The sequence below is a fragment of the Rhinolophus sinicus genome, linkage group LG10 (assembly GCF_036562045.2).
Source record: "Rhinolophus sinicus isolate RSC01 linkage group LG10, ASM3656204v1, whole genome shotgun sequence".
NCBI classification, from domain to species: Eukaryota; Metazoa; Chordata; class Mammalia; order Chiroptera; family Rhinolophidae; genus Rhinolophus; species Rhinolophus sinicus.
This window is the reverse complement of record NC_133759.1, coordinates 13,293,865-13,313,500: the sequence shown is the minus strand read 5'-3', so window position 1 is coordinate 13,313,500 and position 19,636 is coordinate 13,293,865. Positions and strand designations below refer to the sequence as shown.

The 19,636-nt window shown below is 39.1% G+C and overlaps 1 protein-coding gene across 1 annotated transcript in view; it reads right to left on the bottom strand.

Annotated features, from left to right (window-relative positions):
- The window catches only part of SCN10A (sodium voltage-gated channel alpha subunit 10), a 76,825-nt gene extending 57,412 nt beyond the window's left edge, over positions 1-19,413 (bottom strand). Inside the window, exons 1-5 of the mRNA XM_074312595.1 lie at positions 19,138-19,413; positions 17,606-17,733; positions 14,535-14,615; positions 1,910-2,038; positions 1,232-1,323 (exon numbers count right to left, since the gene is read on the bottom strand). Of these exons, the coding sequence (XP_074168696.1) occupies positions 1,232-1,323; positions 1,910-2,038; positions 14,535-14,615; positions 17,606-17,733; positions 19,138-19,407 (700 nt within the window). The 5' untranslated portion in view covers positions 19,408-19,413. The remainder of the gene's footprint in view (positions 1-1,231; positions 1,324-1,909; positions 2,039-14,534; positions 14,616-17,605; positions 17,734-19,137) is intronic.
- Positions 19,414-19,636: the final 223 nt, after the last annotated feature.

Below are 19,636 nucleotides of genomic sequence, written 5' to 3'. Positions count from 1 at the left end.
AGCCTGGGGATAGAGATGGGGTGGGGTGGAATGTGGGGAAGTTGGGAAAGACCAGGGAGTCTCCTGGCAGAGGTCAAACCTCAGCAGAGCCCTGAAGGGGAATGATGAGTTAAGAGAAGACGAAGGACTCTCCTGCTAGAAGGAGCAGCAAGGCTGGGAGGTGAGCAAAGGCCTGGAGTATTTGTGGACCCACAGGTAGATTCTGGAACACAATGCAAGGCGGGTAAAGGAGAGAGGTGAGGCAGGAGATAGAGTCTGGACAGGTCAGGTCTTGTGAACAAGACTCAGGGTCTTCCTGGCTAATAGTAGGTGAGAGAGATACCGAAAGTTAGAACTATGTATTGCAATGGCTGTCTTCATGATGTGCTTGTCCAGTGGGAGCTGGCAAAGACTTTCCAATCTTTCCCTGCAGAGCCAGACAGAGTGTGGTAGAAAGGGACTCCCACCCTAATTTGAGTGTTTCTAGTTTCCAGGTGAAGGAATGGATTCTCAGGGGTCTCACCTCACCCCTCATCTCCTCCCTCGAGGGGAGATAATCCATCAGGCCCCAAGGGGGAAGCATTAGTTCCTGTCTCAGTGTGGTTACCTGGTCTCTGGCCTCCCCATTGCCTCCACCACCTTAGAGGGGGATGAGGAGTATCCCTGGGCTGCTGGTGACAATGGAGATCTTAGAGGACCAATAAGATGAGCCCTGTTAGACTACTTTTGTTTCTGAATTCTCTGTCATCAAGAATTGCCTAATTCTTTTCTCCTCTGTGTGTCCAAAGACAGGGCTGAGGCTGAAGCTTTCAGGCCCACAGAAATGGTGAAGACACTCCCCAGAGCCTTGGACTGCCTTCTCCCTACTCCCTTTTTCCAAGTTGACACCTTTGGTTTAAGGTATAAATGAGACTCTGACTGGATGCTTGATGGACACCCACGACAAGAACACTGAATGAGGACAGGACCTTCTTCTCATGTATCGATGGCAAGGCCACGAGGTACTGTGGACAGAGCAGTGGCCTAGTCATGACACAGTAGGTTTCCGCATCACACGTTGCCTCTTACTAGTGATGAGGACTTGGGATTGTGTTTTCTACTCTCTGGGCCTCAGTTTCTTTGTCTCTTAAATGAGAACAACAGTCCGTGTCCTGGAACTTTATATGGCTTTTGTGAAAAATCAAAGGAGGACATTAGGCTGTGGACACCAACACATGTTCTGTGAATAAGTGTGCTGGTTAAAGTAGCTCACCTGGGATCACAGAAACTGTTTTTAAAGCTCTAAGAACTCTGAACGTGCGCAGGCCTGAGATCCCTCGGAGATCTGTTGCTTCACCAACGTATCTGCAGGACCAGAAATCAGTCAGCATCTCTGCAAGGAGAGGGTTCTGGGACTGCATGCAGCACAGATAAGGACAATTTGGGGTAACACGAACCTAGGAAGGACCCAGAATACACAGAGAATCTAGTAGCCCTTTCACCTGTAGACTGAGACTAACACTGTTTTAATGGTTGCAATACCTTTCAGAATGGCCCCTTTAAGAAGACGCACTGGGGTCTAAGGGGCTCCATGTGCTACCTGTATGGATGGATATTCAAGCATGTGAGTTTGGCCAACCAGTCTTCTTAGACACTGGTTCCTCAGGGAAAGACCTTCATGCCAGGTAGGCATGAGGCTGAGCCTTGTTGATCCACTCTGACAGACCAGTCATCAGCTCAGATTTGAGGTCTCTGACTTTTGCCTGAGGGGGTGGGACTAACCCTGGAAAGTGACTCCCAAAGTAACAGTCTATGGCAACAAAACCCCAGGCCATGCAGTTTCAAATGAGAAAGCTGGATGGAGATAAGTAAACACACCAGAGTGTGAGCCTGGGCACATTCACAAGCCCCCCACAGACACACAAACAAATCAGTGTGCAGAAATACTCACGCCAGGGTAATGACGCTAAAATCCAGCCAGTTCCAAGGATCTCGCATGTAAGTGAACTCATCTAGACAAAATCCTCTTGCCAGTATCTTTATCAAGGCCTCAAAGGTATAAATGACAGTGAAGGTGCACCTGGGAGGGAAGGTAGAAAAGGACCATTAACTGCCACAAGAGAGCTCAGAGGGAGAGCTGCTGCGAATGTTCCAAAGGAAAACATGCAAAGATCATGGCGAAGGTGGAAGGGGAGGAAGGCACAGTATAGAGACAAGACGCAGACCGGGGAACTCAAAGGAACCACACAGACGGGTGGGATGAGAAGGGATGCAAGTGGCTGAGATAATTAGCAGCATCTGCTGCTCTGATGGTAGGAAGAGGTCAATGGTAGGTGAAGAAGCATCACAAGGTTCAGAAGAAGGATCCTCCTGTTACACGGGATTCCCAGAGGCTCCCTGCGCCACAGGAAGCATCACCTGGAGGGCTTGTTCAAACAGATTTCTGGGCTCTAGCCCCTCAGTACGTCTGGGGTAGGGCCCAATTGTTTCTATTTTTAACAAGTTCCCAGCCGATGCGAACGCTGTTACCCTGAGGAACGACTCTTTGAGAACCACTGACCAAAGGGATCCAGATGCACACATAATTTTCGATACATTAAAGTTTTAAAATTATACAATTATAAATGTAAACACTGGTATTAAAAATGGGAAAACTTTTGATTAAATATGGCAGATGGAACATACATATTTACCTCCATCTTTTTTGAAATTCTTAAATGACAGTAAAAGGATTTTTTTTTTAAGAGCATAGACCTTCTAGGACAAAGACAATAGAAAACACATCATTTCAGAAATGAGAGTGAAGAAGGGTGAGTGGTAACTGACAGAGCAGACCTAACAAAGTTGAAACCTTAGCTGGAAGTGGGTAGTTTCCATAAGCAAGCCATCCTACATGGCAGAACTGCTTAGGACTTAGAGATGGTAAATACCTCTGAAAATGGGGTTTAGGGGGGAGGGTGAAAAGTGGGGCTGAAACAGTTTGAAAGTATTTACAAGAAGCAGCTGAGTTTTCTAGATCCCACTTGTGGGGACAGAGTCCCAGAGAGCAGTTTCCAGGCTCTTGGCCTCACATGGAAAGGTGCTGGCTCAGGTGGTCGACGGCCATCACCTGTGACTAGTTGGCCATCAACTGTTACCGGTTAGCCATTAGCCACTGATATAACTGCCGTGGCTGAGCTAGCAAGCGCAGATTGCAGCTAGCAAGTAGGGTTGGTTGGCAGAGAGAAGTGGACAGCAGGTTGCAGATCGTGTGGCTCCTACTTCCTGTGTCTCTAACCCAGCTGCCAGCGAGAATGTAGTGGTGTGACTCCCCTACCTATGGCTCCGTGGGTGTTCCTTTTCGGCCTCACCATATCCTGCGTTCTTGTGTGGGAAGCAGGACCAGAGACCCTACATGACACCCTGTATGACACTACTCCACACCACCTGTTCAGTGAGGAACTGCCTCCTCTGCTCTGGAAATGGATTGGATATTCATTCTCTCAATAGTTGAATGAGAGAGAGAGAGAGAGAGAGAGAGAGAGAGAGAGAGAGAGAGGCCTACTGAAGCAGGAGTATAAAGGGAAAACTTACATACTAAAAGACAGACAACCCTCCCACCCACTCGCTTCTTTCCCCCAGTAAATTCCTAGAAGTCTGGCAGTCAGGTAATACTCAAGATGCTGCACTTTTAATATGGACAGCCAGCCAATGAGCATAAGGAATTTGAAGAATGCTTCTAACACCAAAGACTAAAGAAACCAAACAGGAAAGAAAGAGACAAAGCAGGGAGCAGAAAAATATGTTAGGAAAACAAAACAAAACAAAAAACCCTGTCATCGATATTTTTAGAGAGTTAAGAGATGAGAAGATACTAGATATATAAAACCAAAACAGAAGGCTATAAACAAGAATATTCAAAGAACAAACAGAAGTTTTGAAAACAAAAAATATGATAGCGAAGGTAAAACAATAGGAGGGCTGGAAATAAAGTTGAGTAAATCTCACAGAAAGTGGAAAAAAAATGGATAAGAAGTGATTAAAAGTATGAAAATTAGAGAATCAGACCAATAGGTACAATGTTTGACTAAAAGGAGATCTACAAAGAAACAGGAGAAATTACCAAAGAAATAATTCAAGAAAATTTCCCCAAACTGAAGGATCTAAGTATTCAGTTATAAAAACCCACAAGTATTCAAGAAAATGAGTGAAAAAGGCTCATATCAAGGCATAATATCACAAAATTTCAGAGCATTGTGCAGAAAGAGAAGAGCCTAACTCTTTTTGAAGGAGTGAAAAATCACAGGTCACATACAAAGAACTGAGAATCAAAATATCATCAGATTTCTCAATAGCAACCATGGAGGTTATAAGACAATGAAACAATGCCTTCAAAATTTTGAGGAAAATCATTTCTAATATAGAATTTCTTCCCTAGATAAACTGTTAAGATGAAGGTAGAATAAAGACAATTACAGATAAGTGAAGTTTCAGAAAGTTTACTTCCCTTCTACCCTTCTAGGAAGGTTACCAGAGGATGCGCTCCACCAAAACAAGAAAGTAACAAATAAAGAGGAAGGTAGGGAGAGACAAATGGAATGCAAAAGAGGATGGAGAACAACAAAATCTCTAGAAAAGAGCTGTACATCAGGTCTAGAGAATATCTAGGCCAGGTTGAGACAGGAAATGGAGGATTCTAAGAGTGATTTCCTCATGAAAATTTGAAACTGGTGGATAACCTGATGTGTTTGAATAAATTGAAGCAATAATTAAATGTCTGAAGAAAAGTTTGGGAACAAATTAGTTATAAATATATAGAACACTGAGCAAATGAAGAAGTGAAATTCTTATTAACTCCAGAGAAAGCAAAAACATTGCACAAAAAGGAAATGTAATCAAAGTATACTGCATGCCACAGATGTGAACAGTATTTTCTTAGCAATACTAGTATATATTCATATATGCAATCAGACATTGTACATATTGTCTGATTATCTAACCAAAATTATGATATAACTAATGGAAAGTTGAGTGTGAGAGGAAATGAGTGTACGTATGTGGACCTAATTCTTTTTTTCCATTGCAGAAAGCCAGTAGATAATATCTAAAAAGGAGAAATAAAAAAATAGTAGTATGAGTATATTATTAAACATAGGGAGATATAATAAGAAAGAAGTAAAAAAAAAATTGAGAGTGTTTGCTTCTGGAAATATGGGATTGGGGTAAAGCGATGAGAAACATGAAATTTCCGTTTTTGTTAGAATTTTTATAGGACTATATGACCTTTTAAGCCATGAACCTGTATATCTTAAATAAAAGTAAAAATCAAATTAAAAAGTGAATAACAATAATGGTTTTTCATATCTGTGAGAGGAGAATTAGTGTCTGAAAAAATTCATGAAGAAATCTCTATCTGGCTGGAGAGCTGTTGGAGCTGTCAGTTTCCATACCTTTCATTCGTATAGTGATACCTTTCCTTGCCGACCATGTTGCTGGAGCTTCTTCAGTACTAATTCAATGTATTTTTTAGTTTTTTCAATTGTGGTAAAATATACATAACATAAAGTTTACTACTTTTACCATTTTTAAGAATACACACAGTGGCATTGAGTACATTCACAATGCAGTGCAACCATCACCACTATCCATATCTAGAACTTTTTCATCTTCCCAAATTGAAACTCTACTCATTAAACAACTCCCCATTCTTCCTACCCCTACTTTCTGACAACCTCTACTCTACTTTCTGTCTCCGTAAATTTGCCTACTGTAGGTACCTCATATAAGTGGAATCATACTCGTATAATTTTTTTTGGTGTGTCTGGCTTATTTTATTTAGTATAATGTTTTAAAGATTCATCCATGTTGTAGCATGTATCAGAATCTCATTCATTTTGAATGCTGAATAATGTTCCATTGTGTATGTATATGCCACAGTTTGCTTTTTTGTTCCACTGTTGATGAACATTTGCGTTGTTTCCACCTTTTGGCTATTGTGAATAATGCTATGAACATTCATGGACAACATACCTTTTAAAGGCAATTTTATAGTGTAGAAACTAATCTTTAAACCAGAAATCTCTTAAAATTAGCTTTATGATAAATAGGACAGAAATTATTAAGCACTTCTTTCTCACATATATGGTGAATATATACTGACAATTGATTTATTACAGTTTTATTAAATTATAAAATAAACATCTGTTTGTTTGCATACATAATAGTAATTGATTTTAAATGCCAGTTACATTACAAGAAATCCAATATGTAGTTCTAATAAAAGAATTCTACCAATTGTTTGCTGCTTTCTTTCCAACTACAATATTTGTTATTGATTTTGAAGATTGTTTCATATCTTACCAGCAAGAGTATAATTATACTTTTTTTTTCTACAATGATGACTATAGTTTTCATGTCTTTTCAACCTTTAACATCAATTTTTAACAGTTTGGTACTGGAAAGACTTATTTTTCATTTGGACTAGAGAAAGTCAATAGGTTTCTCTAGTTTTTGTGAGGTTGATAAGCTTTATTGGAAAATAATATGGGAGTTTTGGTAGCTTTATATTATTATTTGATAAAAGTGTTAACAGCTAATAAACTGGGTATGAGGACAAAAAGGTCATTGATCCAACAAAATGTAATTATCATTTTTCATTGTCATGCTTTTTCTTACCGTGTTTCCCCGAAAATAAGACCAGATCTTATATTAATTTTTGCTCCAAAATACGCATTAGGGCTTATGTTCAGAGAATGTCATCCTGAAAAATCATGCTAGGGCTTATGTTCTGGTTAGGTCTTATTTTCGGGGAAACACGGTATTTACTTTTTATCTGCCTTTGTGATATTATCCACATCCATTGTCCATCTGTCTCATGACATACAGATTCAAGCTTTATATTTATGAGAGAGTCCATTCATTACTTATAATTGTGACCTTATTTCATATTGCAAGATGTATTTTTCTATTTTCGTTGCTAGTATTATATTTCTACAAGCCACTTTTGAAATGCTGATTCATTTTTTTATGAATTGTGCTATTATGCAATGCAACAGCAACAGTGACAAGTGCAGGTTTAACGAATCTAAACAATAACTGTCAGATGACAATAAAACCATTATTTAAGATAAACTACTCCATGTTAATCAGTATGAACTAAGTCAGTCCTTGAATATACTGCTTTTATGAACGTAAAAATTCAGAAAGTCTATGAAAATTATAATTAATCTCACATTTCAGACTTTTTAATTATCTGTGCATAAAACGATTACATTGCTTTTCCTTCTGAATCTGTCAAATGATTTAGAGGCTACTGAGAGATTTTTAGTGACCAGTTGAGATCCTTAGATTAATTATTGATACTGGAAGGGATGGAGATTGCTGAACTGTTCTGCAAAACAGACTCAGAAGAATTTGAGTTTGCAGGGATAACACAGAAGGAAGACAATGAGACAGCAGGATGGAAAAGCAACTCGAAGGGACAGTTTATGAGAAAGGATTATGTCGGCCTCATTTACCAAGGTAGATCAGTTGATATATTGGCAAATTGAATCCAGCAATGATCAAGTTAGAATCATTCAAAGTGGATGAGCAAATTTATTAATATAACCTACTATGTCAATAGGTGAAAGACTACATGATAATCTTAATATAGAAATGTTGCTAAAAAACCAATCTTCATTCATTATGAACTTTTAACAATTCAGAAGTGGAAAGAAATTTTCATAACTTGATAAAGGGTAATTATGAGAATCCCACAGTCATCAAGATACTAGAAATATTTGAAATATACTCTTTAAACTCAAGAGAAAAAGAAAAGTGCTCACTATTATAGCTTCAGAATTGTGCTGGAGGTCCTGGCCAGTTTAATAAGACAGGAAAAGTAAACAAGTGGCATAAGAGTCATAAAGGAAGAAGCAAGTTCATCATCGTTTGCAGATGATATAATTATTTAAATAGAAAACCCAAGATCATCTACAGAGAACTGTCGTAACTTGTTAAAGAGTTTGGGAACGTTGCTGAATGTAAAACCAATATATAGAAATTAATAGTATTAATATATTTTAGCTATAAAAATAATTATTCAAAAGGACAACCAAAATGATAATGTACCTAGGGATAAGAAATGTAAGAACTTTACATAAGACATTATAAAATGTTATGGAAAAATATAAAAGAAGGCCTATATAAATTAGAAGATATACCGTGCTAATGTGTGGGAAGGCTTGATGTTATAAATGTGAAAATTTTTCCTGTAGTACTAAAAAATTCAATGTATTTACAATCTTACCCCACCATGTGGGATTCGCCCTAATGGGCTTTGGAGCCTGTTAAGACCACCCTTTGTGTGTGCCGCTGTGGGGCTAGTTGGGTGGTACTCTGCTGTGCTCTTAAGTCAGTCTCCAAGTATGTTGGTTCTGGGGCCTCTTGGGCGGGACCCTGGTGCAGGCCAGGTCAGCCATTGCCTGTGACCAGCTGAGGACTACCTGGTTATGAGCTACAAAGCTATCCATGGTTGGTCACTGCCTGTGTTATAACTGGAGGCACGCATGTGGGAGAAGCCATGTTGTGAATGGAGGCCAGCTGCCACCAGTATTGGGGTAGCTCCACAAAAAACCAGGACACACCAAGGTCTGCTACCACCTACTGGCTCCTGTCAGTTTCAGCCCCTGATAAAGTCTCCTGCAGGATGCAATTAGGGTGAGGCGGGGTCTTAGTGAGTCAGCAGAGTGGAGCAGCAGAGCCCACCAGGCCAATCAGATTCAGATTTGGCCTGTGGGGGCGGGCTCAACACAGGAAATTGCACCCACCTGCCAGCTACACAGGGAAAACAGGGATTGTCCCTCCAGTCCTCACCGTGAAGTTACACAACTCAGCCTCTCCCCATATGTCTCCAACACCCCCAGAGTCACCGTCCCTCCGCTGGAGCCCAAAGTAAGTGCCTGCATGGCTGCTTTAAAAGGATATATGAGTTTTCTGCAGCCTTCTGTCCCACCTGGATGGTTGGAATCCCCACTGTTTTTCACAGTCAGAAGTTGTGGGGGCTCCTTTTCCCAGCACCAGTACTCCAGACTGGGGAGCCTGGTGTAGGGCTGGGGTCCCTCTCCTCCTCATGGGAAACCTCAATCCCCATACATGGGTGTGGGACCAGCCCGTTTGGCATCTCTGCCCCTCCTACCAGTCTTGACCTGGCTTCCTCTTTATATCCTTAATTATAAGACTTGCATTCGGCTAAACTTCAGATGGTTCTCCAGGTTGATTGTTTTATAATTTAGTTGTAATTTTGATGTGTTCACGGGATGAGGCAAACACAGTGTTTATCTACTCCACCATCTTAGATCTCTCAAGAGAGGTTTTTAAAATTACCAAATGGGAAGCTTCTCCTGTTTTCCTGATTTTGTTATTATTTTCTAATTTTATTGCAGTGTGATCAGAGAATGTTTTCTTTATTATTTATAGCTTTTGGAGCTTATTGAGGTTTTTGTTATGGTTTAATATTTGGTCAATATGTATGGTCATTTGAAAGGCAGTATATTCTCTTTTTCAGGGAATATAGTGTGATATATATTAATTAGATCTATCTTATTAATGATGTTACTCAGGTCATGTAAATTTTTACCTACTTTTTTATACATTTGATGTGTCGTAGGCTGGAAGAAATTTAAACTTGCCTATCCCTACAATGTTTTTGTCTTTTTACCATTACACGCTTATAATTTTCAGTTGGTGGACATTGTTGCGCATTATTTGTTGCAAAGACATGCATCACTGTTACGGATTATTTTGCATTACAAAATGTCATTTTTGTCTGGTTTAATGATTTTTGGCCTAAATTCCATCTTCTTTGATATTAAGATCTTGCTCTCTTTCTGTTTGCCTTTGCTTATATCTTTGCCCATTCTTTAATTTTGACCTTTCTATATCACCTTGAGCAGTATATTTTTAATTCAACGTGAAGTTGGGTATTGCTTTGTTATATATGAATATACATGAATTTTTTAAACAGTTGAGTGAAATCCATTTATATTTATTAACATGAAAGATTTGTTTGATCTTAGTTCGCTTATATGACTTTATGTTATGTATTTAATAGTTTTTTGAAATATTTCATTGTCTGGTATGCTTTGTTTGCTTTATTTTCTGTGTATGAATCTGAATTTAGTACGGTTTTTATTTTAGTTCTGGTGGTTGCTTTTATAAGTCTAAATTTATAATTATGATTAAAACTATGTAATGCACTGTCCTTGGTATGCTATCTCTTTAAACAATATCTCTTATTTCCATTTGGTAATTCTCTTTCCTTTCCCCTGTTTTATTCATCATCTGATGATATTTGATAACATTTCTTTCATGCTTACCTTTGTACTGTTAAATATAATTATTTTCCATCCTTTGATTTATCAACTTTAAAGAATACTCTTTAACTTCTTGCGATTAGAGAAGCAGCAATAAGGGAACATATCCTGCTTCCCTGCTCCTCCCTCTTTCTACTCTCAGTTTTTTCTATTTGTACCATGTCAAGATTTTTAGGGCTCCTGGGCCTTTAGGGGGTAAAATGCCTTGATAGTCATTTTTATCTTTGCAGGTACTGTAGTTTAACAAGCACTGATTTGCCAGGTCCTTTTCCAGTCCTCCACCCACTTTTGGTCTTCAAAGAAGATTGTTTTGACATCTTCTGTCCTCTGTGCTTTCCGTTCTCTTTGTTCTTATATATTTATATGGTCTCATCCCCATGCTGTCAATTTATTAGCATTTGAGAAGGTTGCAGTAAAACATATGCATACTTTCTTTCATATTTAACTAGAATCTGCAGATAACTCTTACTTTTGAGAGAAAATGCTTTGCATTAAAAGTTCAAAAGAAAAACAGAAATTTTACATACTATATGAGCTTAGCAATATATCTATATCATCTATATCTGTATCATCTGTATCTATCTATATCTATGTCTATGAGAAAGAGAGAGAGAGAGACAGAGACAGAGACACAGGGAGAGGACAGTAAGCTAAAATACTGACACTGATTTCTCTACCTCTCTACCTAGTTACTATCTTCTATTTATATTTTTCAGTATTCTGCATTTTATGCAATGGTCATGTATTTAAAAATGATTTTATTTTTAAGCTTTTTATGACATGTAATATGCATAATAAAATGCACATGAAACATAAATTAGTCATAGAATGAATATTTGTGTATTAGTCAGCTTGGGCTGCCATAACAAAATACCATAGATCAAGGGGTTAAAGAACAAGTAATTATTTTCTCACAGCTCTAGAGGCTGGAAGTCAGAGATCAGGGTGCCAGCATGGCCAGGCTCTGGTTAGGGCCCATTTCTGTGCTTGTTAATGGCAAATTTCTTGCTCTGTTCTCACATGTTAGAGCGATAACTCTTGTGTCCATTCCTCTTCTTATAAGGTTACCAGTTCTATTGGGTCCTAGCTCTGTACTTATGACTTCATTTAACCCCAGTCACTTTCTTAAAGGTCTCTTCTCCAATACAGTCACATGGAGCGTTAAGGACTTCAATATATGAACTTTAGGGGGACACACTTCAGTCCATAGCAACTGTGTGGCAAATTACTCATGTCACAAAATGAGACATTATGAGCATCCCACTAGCCCCTTCCCAATTTTGTCCTCCCTCCTCTGCCCTAGAGTTTACTACTATCCTAATTTGGGGTGATTTTGTGCTTTTTAATTTATATTTTACCTCCTAAGTATGCATCCCGAAGCCAAATAGGTAAGCTTTTATTTATTTTTTAAATTGTGTGCAAATGGAATCATCTTTATGTAATCTTTTGTATCTGGCTTTTTTTGTTCAGTGTTATATGCCTTAAGATTCATCCTTGTGTGGCGCTATAGTTTATTCATTTTCATTGCTGTACATTATCCCATTTTAAGAATATAATGGAGACATTTAATGTATTCAAAAATTTATGAACGTTTGGGTTGTTTCCAATTTTTGACTTTTATGGGCAATGTTCATAAACTTTCTTGTATTAATAGCTGTATCCTGGTGCCCATAAGTACATATTTCTGTTGAGTGCGTGTTTCCTAATAATATGTTCCTAATTTGAGGATCACAGTGTATGTGTGTCCTCACCTTTACTTGATAATATCCATTGCTTTCAAAAAAAGTTTGTACAAATTTACATTCCCACCAGCAGTATATGAGTGTCTATTGTTCCATAGCTTTCTCAATACTTGGTATTGTCACAATTAAAATTTTTTTCTTTGTTTGTTGAGTGTATAATCTCTCAGTGTAATTTTAATTTATACTCCCTTGATTAAAAAAAAAAGGTTAAGAATATTTTCACATGTTTATTGATCATTTGGATTTCTACTGTTGTGAAATATCTATTTAATTTTTTTGCTCACTTTAAAATTGATTGCTCTGATATACTTCTTATTGAGTCGTACAAGTTCATTATTCTGGATATAAACACTTTTTAGGTATATGTGTTGCCAATATTTTCTACTCAGTAAGCTTGCTTTTTCACTCTCACAGAGTTGTTTCTGATGTACAGAAATTCTTAATTTTAGTATACTAAAATGTATCATATTTTCCCTTTATGGTCAGTATTTCTTGCGTCCTACGTCATAAATCTTTCTGTAATCTGAGGTCATGAAGATATTCTCCTTTGTTTTTTTTTATTCCCCCCCCCTAAAAGCTTTATGTCTTTGTCTTTCACAAAGAAATTTAGAACTTAACCCACTACAATTGACTCGTGTGTGGTGTAAAGTTAGATGTTCAATGTAATTTTTTTATTGAGATTCCTAATTCTTCAGCATCATTTGTCGAACACTGCCCTTTCCCCACTGTTCTGCCGTGCCACCTTTGTCACAAAGTCAATGTCTGGATGTGCTTTGGTCGGTTAATGAGCCAGCTGTTCTGTTCTACTGGTCTGACTAATCTTATACCAGTGGCACGCTGTTTCAATTATTAGAGCTCTATAGTAAATCTTGATATCCAGTAGAGTAAGTTCTCTTCTCCCACTTTGCTTTTCTTCCTCAAAAGTGTCTTGGTAATAATTTACTCTTTGAATCTTTATATAAATCTAAGAATCAGTTTGGCAAGTAGTACAAAAAAAGCTTGTTGGGGTTTTGATTGGGATCAAATTAAATGTATTAGTCATTTTGGGGAGTCTTACAATATTGTGACTTTGAATCCAGGAATATAATTTACCTCTCCATTTATAGGATTTTCTGTAATATTACTCAACATTTTAGATAATTTTCTTTTTGGAGATCTGACTCATACTTTGATAATCATATTTCTACATACTTGATATTTTACAATGCTAATATAAATGGTATTTTAAAAAAATAGTTTCTTTTGTTGCTGGTGTGTATATACACACACACAATTAATTTATACATATTAATTTATACCCAGCTACCTTGCTATACTATGATTAACTCTAATAGTTTATCTCTGATTGTACTGGCTACTATATGAACACAATCCTTTTATCTGTAACTCGCGGCATCTTTGACATTTCTTTTCTTATTCTTACACCTTTTATTTCTTTTCCTCATCTAACTACATTGGCTAGGATTTCCTTTACAAAGTTGAATAAAACTTGTGAAACAGATATCTTGGCTTTTTTTTCCTTTCTGATCTCAAATAAAACGTTTGCCATGTTTCAGGATTAAGTATGATGTTTGCTACTTTCTTTAAAGTCGTTACCCTTTATCAGAGTAATGCAATGCCCATTCATTCCTACTTTTCTATAAGATTTGAATTATGAACAGATATGAAACTTAATGGAATGAGTTTTCAACATCAATTCAGATGACCACATGATTTTTGTCTTTAATTTATTAATAGAGATAGAAGATATTTCCTATTATGCATGTGTTACTATTACAGTCAGCAAAAAACTTAGAGTTGGAAGAAGAAAAAGCTCTACAGAACTCCTGTTATTATACTAAAGGTCTGTACAGCGTGAACTGGGGCAGGGGCACATCTACCAGATGTGTTGGTGCAGAATGTTTTTGAAAAAGCCTCCCATTCTAAAACACAGAGCTTCCATCTGCTAACCAGGAAGACAGAATCATCTCAGACTATTAAGGTTATTTTGAAGTATATGAGCCATGATAACTTAACCAGCTTCATTCATGAATTATTTTCTGAGTATGTTCCAGAACCATTTGTTCTTAATTCTGTCTCAGTTTTGTTCCTACCTCTCTTTTCAAGTAGCCTTTCCTGAACTTCATTCATGTGTGCAGCTAGTAGATGAATGTGGGTACATGTGGTGGGGAATCCATCCACCCAGACCACCCCAGACCAACGAAATCAGATCTTCTGGGACTGAGACCTAGGCATCAGTATTTGGATGGGGATTCCAATGCACAGCCAGGGATGAGTACCACTAATCAATAACTCCTCAAAGCTGAAAATCATATGTGTGTTTGTAAAATGAAGTCCGCAGAGAAGAAGGTCTATGATCGTTACAAAGCCAGATAGACAACAGGAATCCACATCACCCAAATGAGACACGGCAGGATAAATAAAAGAAAAAAAGCAACCAAGTGAAGGAAGAGAAAAGGACAAAAAAGGAAGGCACAAGGATAACAGCAAATCTACTCACTCTAGTCTCTCTGGAAGGTCGTTTTGGGTCATGCACACACAATTGACCAAAATAGTGACTGTAATAAATGAACTGAACCATCTGAGAGGCTATGTTAAGAAAAAGCTGAGACACCATGTTTCCCTGATGACACTGATGATCAGCTTGATGCTGAATGATTACATTCATAAGTCTTAGCTAGGATCAACTTTATGGTCTTGCCACTTAATAACCACTAACATTTACTGAGTGCCTACCCTGGCCTGAGTATTTCATCCACATGATTTCTAATACAATTAACCTACAGGTGGATATTATTAGCTACATTATGGAGCTAAGAAAACAGGCTGGAAAAGCTTAAATCATTTTTCTGTGGTCACACAGTTAGTCAACCATGATGCTGAGATGTGAACTCAGATCTTTTGATAACAGAACCCTGAGCAAGATGAAAGGAAACAGAATCCCTCTTCCAAAATGTCCTTCTGCCCTGAAGCCTTCATTGCACTATGCAATATGCCCTGAAATTTCATCCAGCAAATGTCTCTGTTTTCCTAAAAGACAAAGAGACTACTCCTAGGAAATTAGAGGTAAGGGGAGGGGTACAAGTTTTCGTGGGAATTACTTAGTTTAGTCTGATTGTTTTCCTAACGTAGCTGAAGTCAGTCACAATGAGGAAATGGACTCCTGGCCAGGATTGGTGGAGGCATGCACAAGCACATGGAATGCTGGCTCAAGGAAAAAATTCCAAATAGGATTAGGCTGTGGGAGAACTCTGAATAGCCAAAGAGGAGAATCTAGAGGAGAGGTCGGACAAGTAGATTATCAAAAGGGGAAGGAGACACTGAAAAAAAAAAAAGGCAAATGGAAGTGGGTAAAGAGATGAGAACAAATGTTGGTGAGGAAAAGCCAATGATAAATTTCTTCCATTGGACATTTTTCTCAAGACTCACTGGGTTCTGAACAATTACTTCCTGAAAAAACTAAAGCCTGAAAATGAACTTGACCTACGGTGTGAGTGAACCACTCATCTTTCATAATTTCAACTTGAGGAGAAGTATTTAAATCTATTTTAGTTTTCTGTAAATGCCTTTAATGTACCCTGTTTTACAGTTACTTAGGAACACATCTATTTTGAAAAGGGAAATTCTGCTAATTAAATCACCTTTTCCTGTTGACTTGCAATTAAATTAAGAAATGTGTTCACATGGGGAGAAAATGTTAATCCAAGGATTAACTTAAAATCCTATCTTCAATTACACAAACCTTTAAAAGTAATATATTATGTATAATATTACTCAGGACAACATTCACAGCAAATTTAATTAGAATTATAATCTTGATGAAATACGACACTGAGAATTCCATACCTTGAAGAGTATCTTTTGGAGCTAGAGTTACCCAGTTTGTGAGATTTAAATATATAAATGCAGACTTTTGATAAATCTGTGATAAGGAGGTGTTCAACAGCTTTTCGGTCCAGCTGTGACTCTACTAAGCAATTATTTACCCATAAAATCTCAAGATAAAAAGAGTATTCACGGGTCACTTGGTTCTTTAAGTGAATTTTATTTCTGAATAGCTGTTTCTTACTTATCTAGCTATAATTCAATGAGGATGCGTGGAGAAGAGTTTGCCTATTTGCTATTTTTCTTTACTTGTAATTTTATGTAATTGTATATGTATTTATAAAAACCTAAGTAGAGATGACATACTGAGAAAATAAATTACTCTAATTCATTTCCATTAACTGCCTATTTCCTTATTGCTGATACTGCCCTAAGTAGGATGCAGCCTGGACCTCTTCACTAGTGGGGAATTTACTGAATGCTTCTGAGTGTCAGTTTCATTATTTGTAAAATGGGGGTGTTAATCCCTTCTGCAAGGGTTTCTGTACCTATGAGAGTGTTGACACTTAGGAGATATTTAGCAAATGGGAGTCTACTATTATCATTAAATATCCTTCTATTGAATCAAGAAATCCAGGATTCACTTAAGAAAGTGTACTTCCCCTGGTTAGCCGTAAAGCTAAAGCATGGAAATGCAATGCGACTGTCTCAAGCAGCATGGTTTCCTGTGGGGATTACTTCCTGGGCTAACCAGCTCACTGGGAGCTGTGCAGCAGCCCAGCAAGTTGCCCCAGGGTGGGAAGAGACAGCTCCTTTTACTGGAGCCTCCCAAGAACAGGCTGGTTACCACCTGTCAGGCAGCTGAGGCAAGGCTGTTCTAGCAAATCAGCCTCCTGAAAGCCAGAGCTGAATTTATCATTAGGAACTTCCAACTTGGACAGTCACCAGGGAAGATCCTTGGAAACCAAGCCAAAATCTTTTTTGTACTAGTTTGGCTTGCCTTGGGGAAAAACAAAACAAAACACCCCCCCCCCAAAAAAAAAAAACAACACCAAAATTGAAGCCAGTTTCTGAAGCTGCTTAAAACAATTAAGCAATTAGTATAATACAGACATTTGACCCATGTGTTTCTATTCATTACATTCCCCAATGGCATGGACCTCAGACCACTGACATTCTCAATCTGCTGGTAGTTTGGGGGTAACGTGATGTTGGCAGTACCCCGTGACCAATGCAGTCCCACTGAGACAATCTACTCTCTGCCCATTGTGGTCTGTTCTCTTTGCTCTTGGAGAGGTGTTGCTCTTTTGCCCAACAAGGAGCTAGTCTCCAGCATGTTTAGGGCACAGAGTAACAACCCACGCTTATCTCATCTGCCCAAAGAAGACTTGGGGCCCTTTTACTGGTTGTTATGTTGTGGGAAGAGCAGGCCACATATGGTGAGAATGTGCCTGGGTGTATCAACAAAGCTCCCCCCATAAAGAGGACATTTTTCATGTTGTGCATCCACAGGTATGTCCAGACTAGTCCAGGTGAACCCAAACCCACCCCTGCATTGCATGAAGACCTCTGCCTTGGGAGCGCTTTCAAGTGTTGGACACATTATAGCCCCAAACACTTTTTTTCAATGTAATGATTGAAAAAAAGATTCAATAGAGGAAGGCTCTATTGCTAATCACTGAAGAAGGAAGGTACTGGACATTGTGGACAAGGCCTGTTTCTAACATGGGGAAAAGTCAACTGTGCAAAGGATATGAGTGGACAGACACTTTGATGGCTGTTCTTCTGATCCGGTTGAAAGGACTGAATATCCACAGGGCCCGAGTGGCACTAAACCGGAAAATGGTCCTCTGTTTGTTCAGCACCATAAATGTCTAAAACAAACAAAACAGAAGGTGGACCTCCAGTGAGAAACACACGTCCTCACACAACCATATTTTTGAGCATGAGTGGCATCATGTCAGGCTTGTGAGCAAGAGGGCTCTGGGAACATTGAGTCAATGAGAGCCAAGTGGAGAAACAAAGAGTTAGGGAGGTTTGGGGACTAACAGCCATGCCCTCACCCTTCCAGCAAGACCCCAGTCCCTGTGGCTGACTGTATGTTGAGATGAACCCACTGCAAGTGCCCAGCGGGTAGGCAGCTGACCATGGGCCTGTTAAGCTGCATCATGTCTGGGGAAGGAGGATGGTGTCTGATTGCATTTAATTTCTCTTCTAATTAGTGGGTCATCCCCGTGATGTTCCTTCTGCTCTCTACCTCCTAGGCCTCCCTTTCCAAATCCTCCTCTGGTTCCTTCCTCTGAGTGTCTAGGACAGTGAGGGCTCTTGGCCGATGAGAGGAAAGAGAAAGACATTCCAGGGCCTTTATTTTCTCTACAAACTGTATTTGAGATGGCTGATCCCTGCCCCTCTCAACTCCCAAACATCTACACACCATTTTTTCAGCTGTGTAGAACACCTAAGATACAATACAAACAATATAATTGTCATGAAACAGCTCTTGTTTTAACTAGTGTTTCTTAAAGGTTTCGACTTTTATAAGATCGAAAATTATTGAGGACTCGAAGAGCTTTTGTTAATGTTTATATCTTTTTGCTTATATATATTGTGTGTGTGTGTGTGTGTGTGTGTGTGTGTGTCTGTGATACTAGAAATTTAAAATGTAGGAAATTTTAAAATACAGGAATATGCAAGCATACATTCAAGTAGCTATTAGACTGCTCATGTCAAGTCCCATTAATACCCCTACGTTCACTGTTGTATATTCACAAAAGAGTGTGAGTGAAAAAGACAGATGACATTTAAGTATTATTATGAAATAGTTTTGACCTGCGGAACCCACTAAAAATGTTTGGGGAACCCCAGAGGTTCTGAGATCATACTTTGAGGACCACTGGTTGAAATCATCCTAATTTATGTTCCCTCTCCCTATCCTACTCTCCCCACCACCCTGCCTCAAGATCTCTGCTCCTAATTTGCAAAGAGAGCCAACACCTCTGGAGACCCTAGACCAGAGCTCATCCAAGGGAACAGCCAGCTTACTCTGAAAACCACAACAGTTATCACTGCCTTTGAGGATTTGGATTTAATTAGCCTCTACCATGAACACCATAAAGATTCAAAGAGAGCGTCAAAGAAGTTAGACACATTTCTCATTGACTGAGTTTAACTGACAACCATATCACCCGGGTCCAGGAGGACTCCCTGGGATGGGGAGGGGTGGGCAGGGGCTTCCTCTCCCAGAGTTGAGCACAGCGCTTCCCGCCAGTAGCGCTTACCCGGTGTGTGCTGTAGAAGGGGTCCAGGTCCTCCAGGGGTTCCCCCACCAGCTCTCCCGGGAGCTCGCCGTAGAATTTGGGCAGCTGGCTGCAGGCTTTCAAGTCCAGCTGAGGCCGAGGCTTCTCCTCTTCGTCCTCCTGTTTCCTGCGCTTACCTTTGCCTTTTTTTTCTGCCTTCTGAGCAGCGATTCTCTTTTCAGTCTCCACCAGGGACTCTGGAGTGAATCGACGGAAGTTGGTAGTTGCCGGAGACCCAAAGGGGAATTCCATCTTCTCATTCTTCTTTAGGAAGAATTTATACTCTTATGAGAGTGGACATAAACACAGAGAGATAACAGCCTACCCACGAGCCCTCTTTCTCCCGTCCTTCCCACCTTGCTTACTAGAAAAGCTCCTCCACCCACCTCTCCAGTTCCATCCTTAACTCACACTGAGCTGCCCCGCAAGACCTCACTGCCCCGCACCGCTCTCAGGGGAGGCCGTTTATTCCATCCTACTA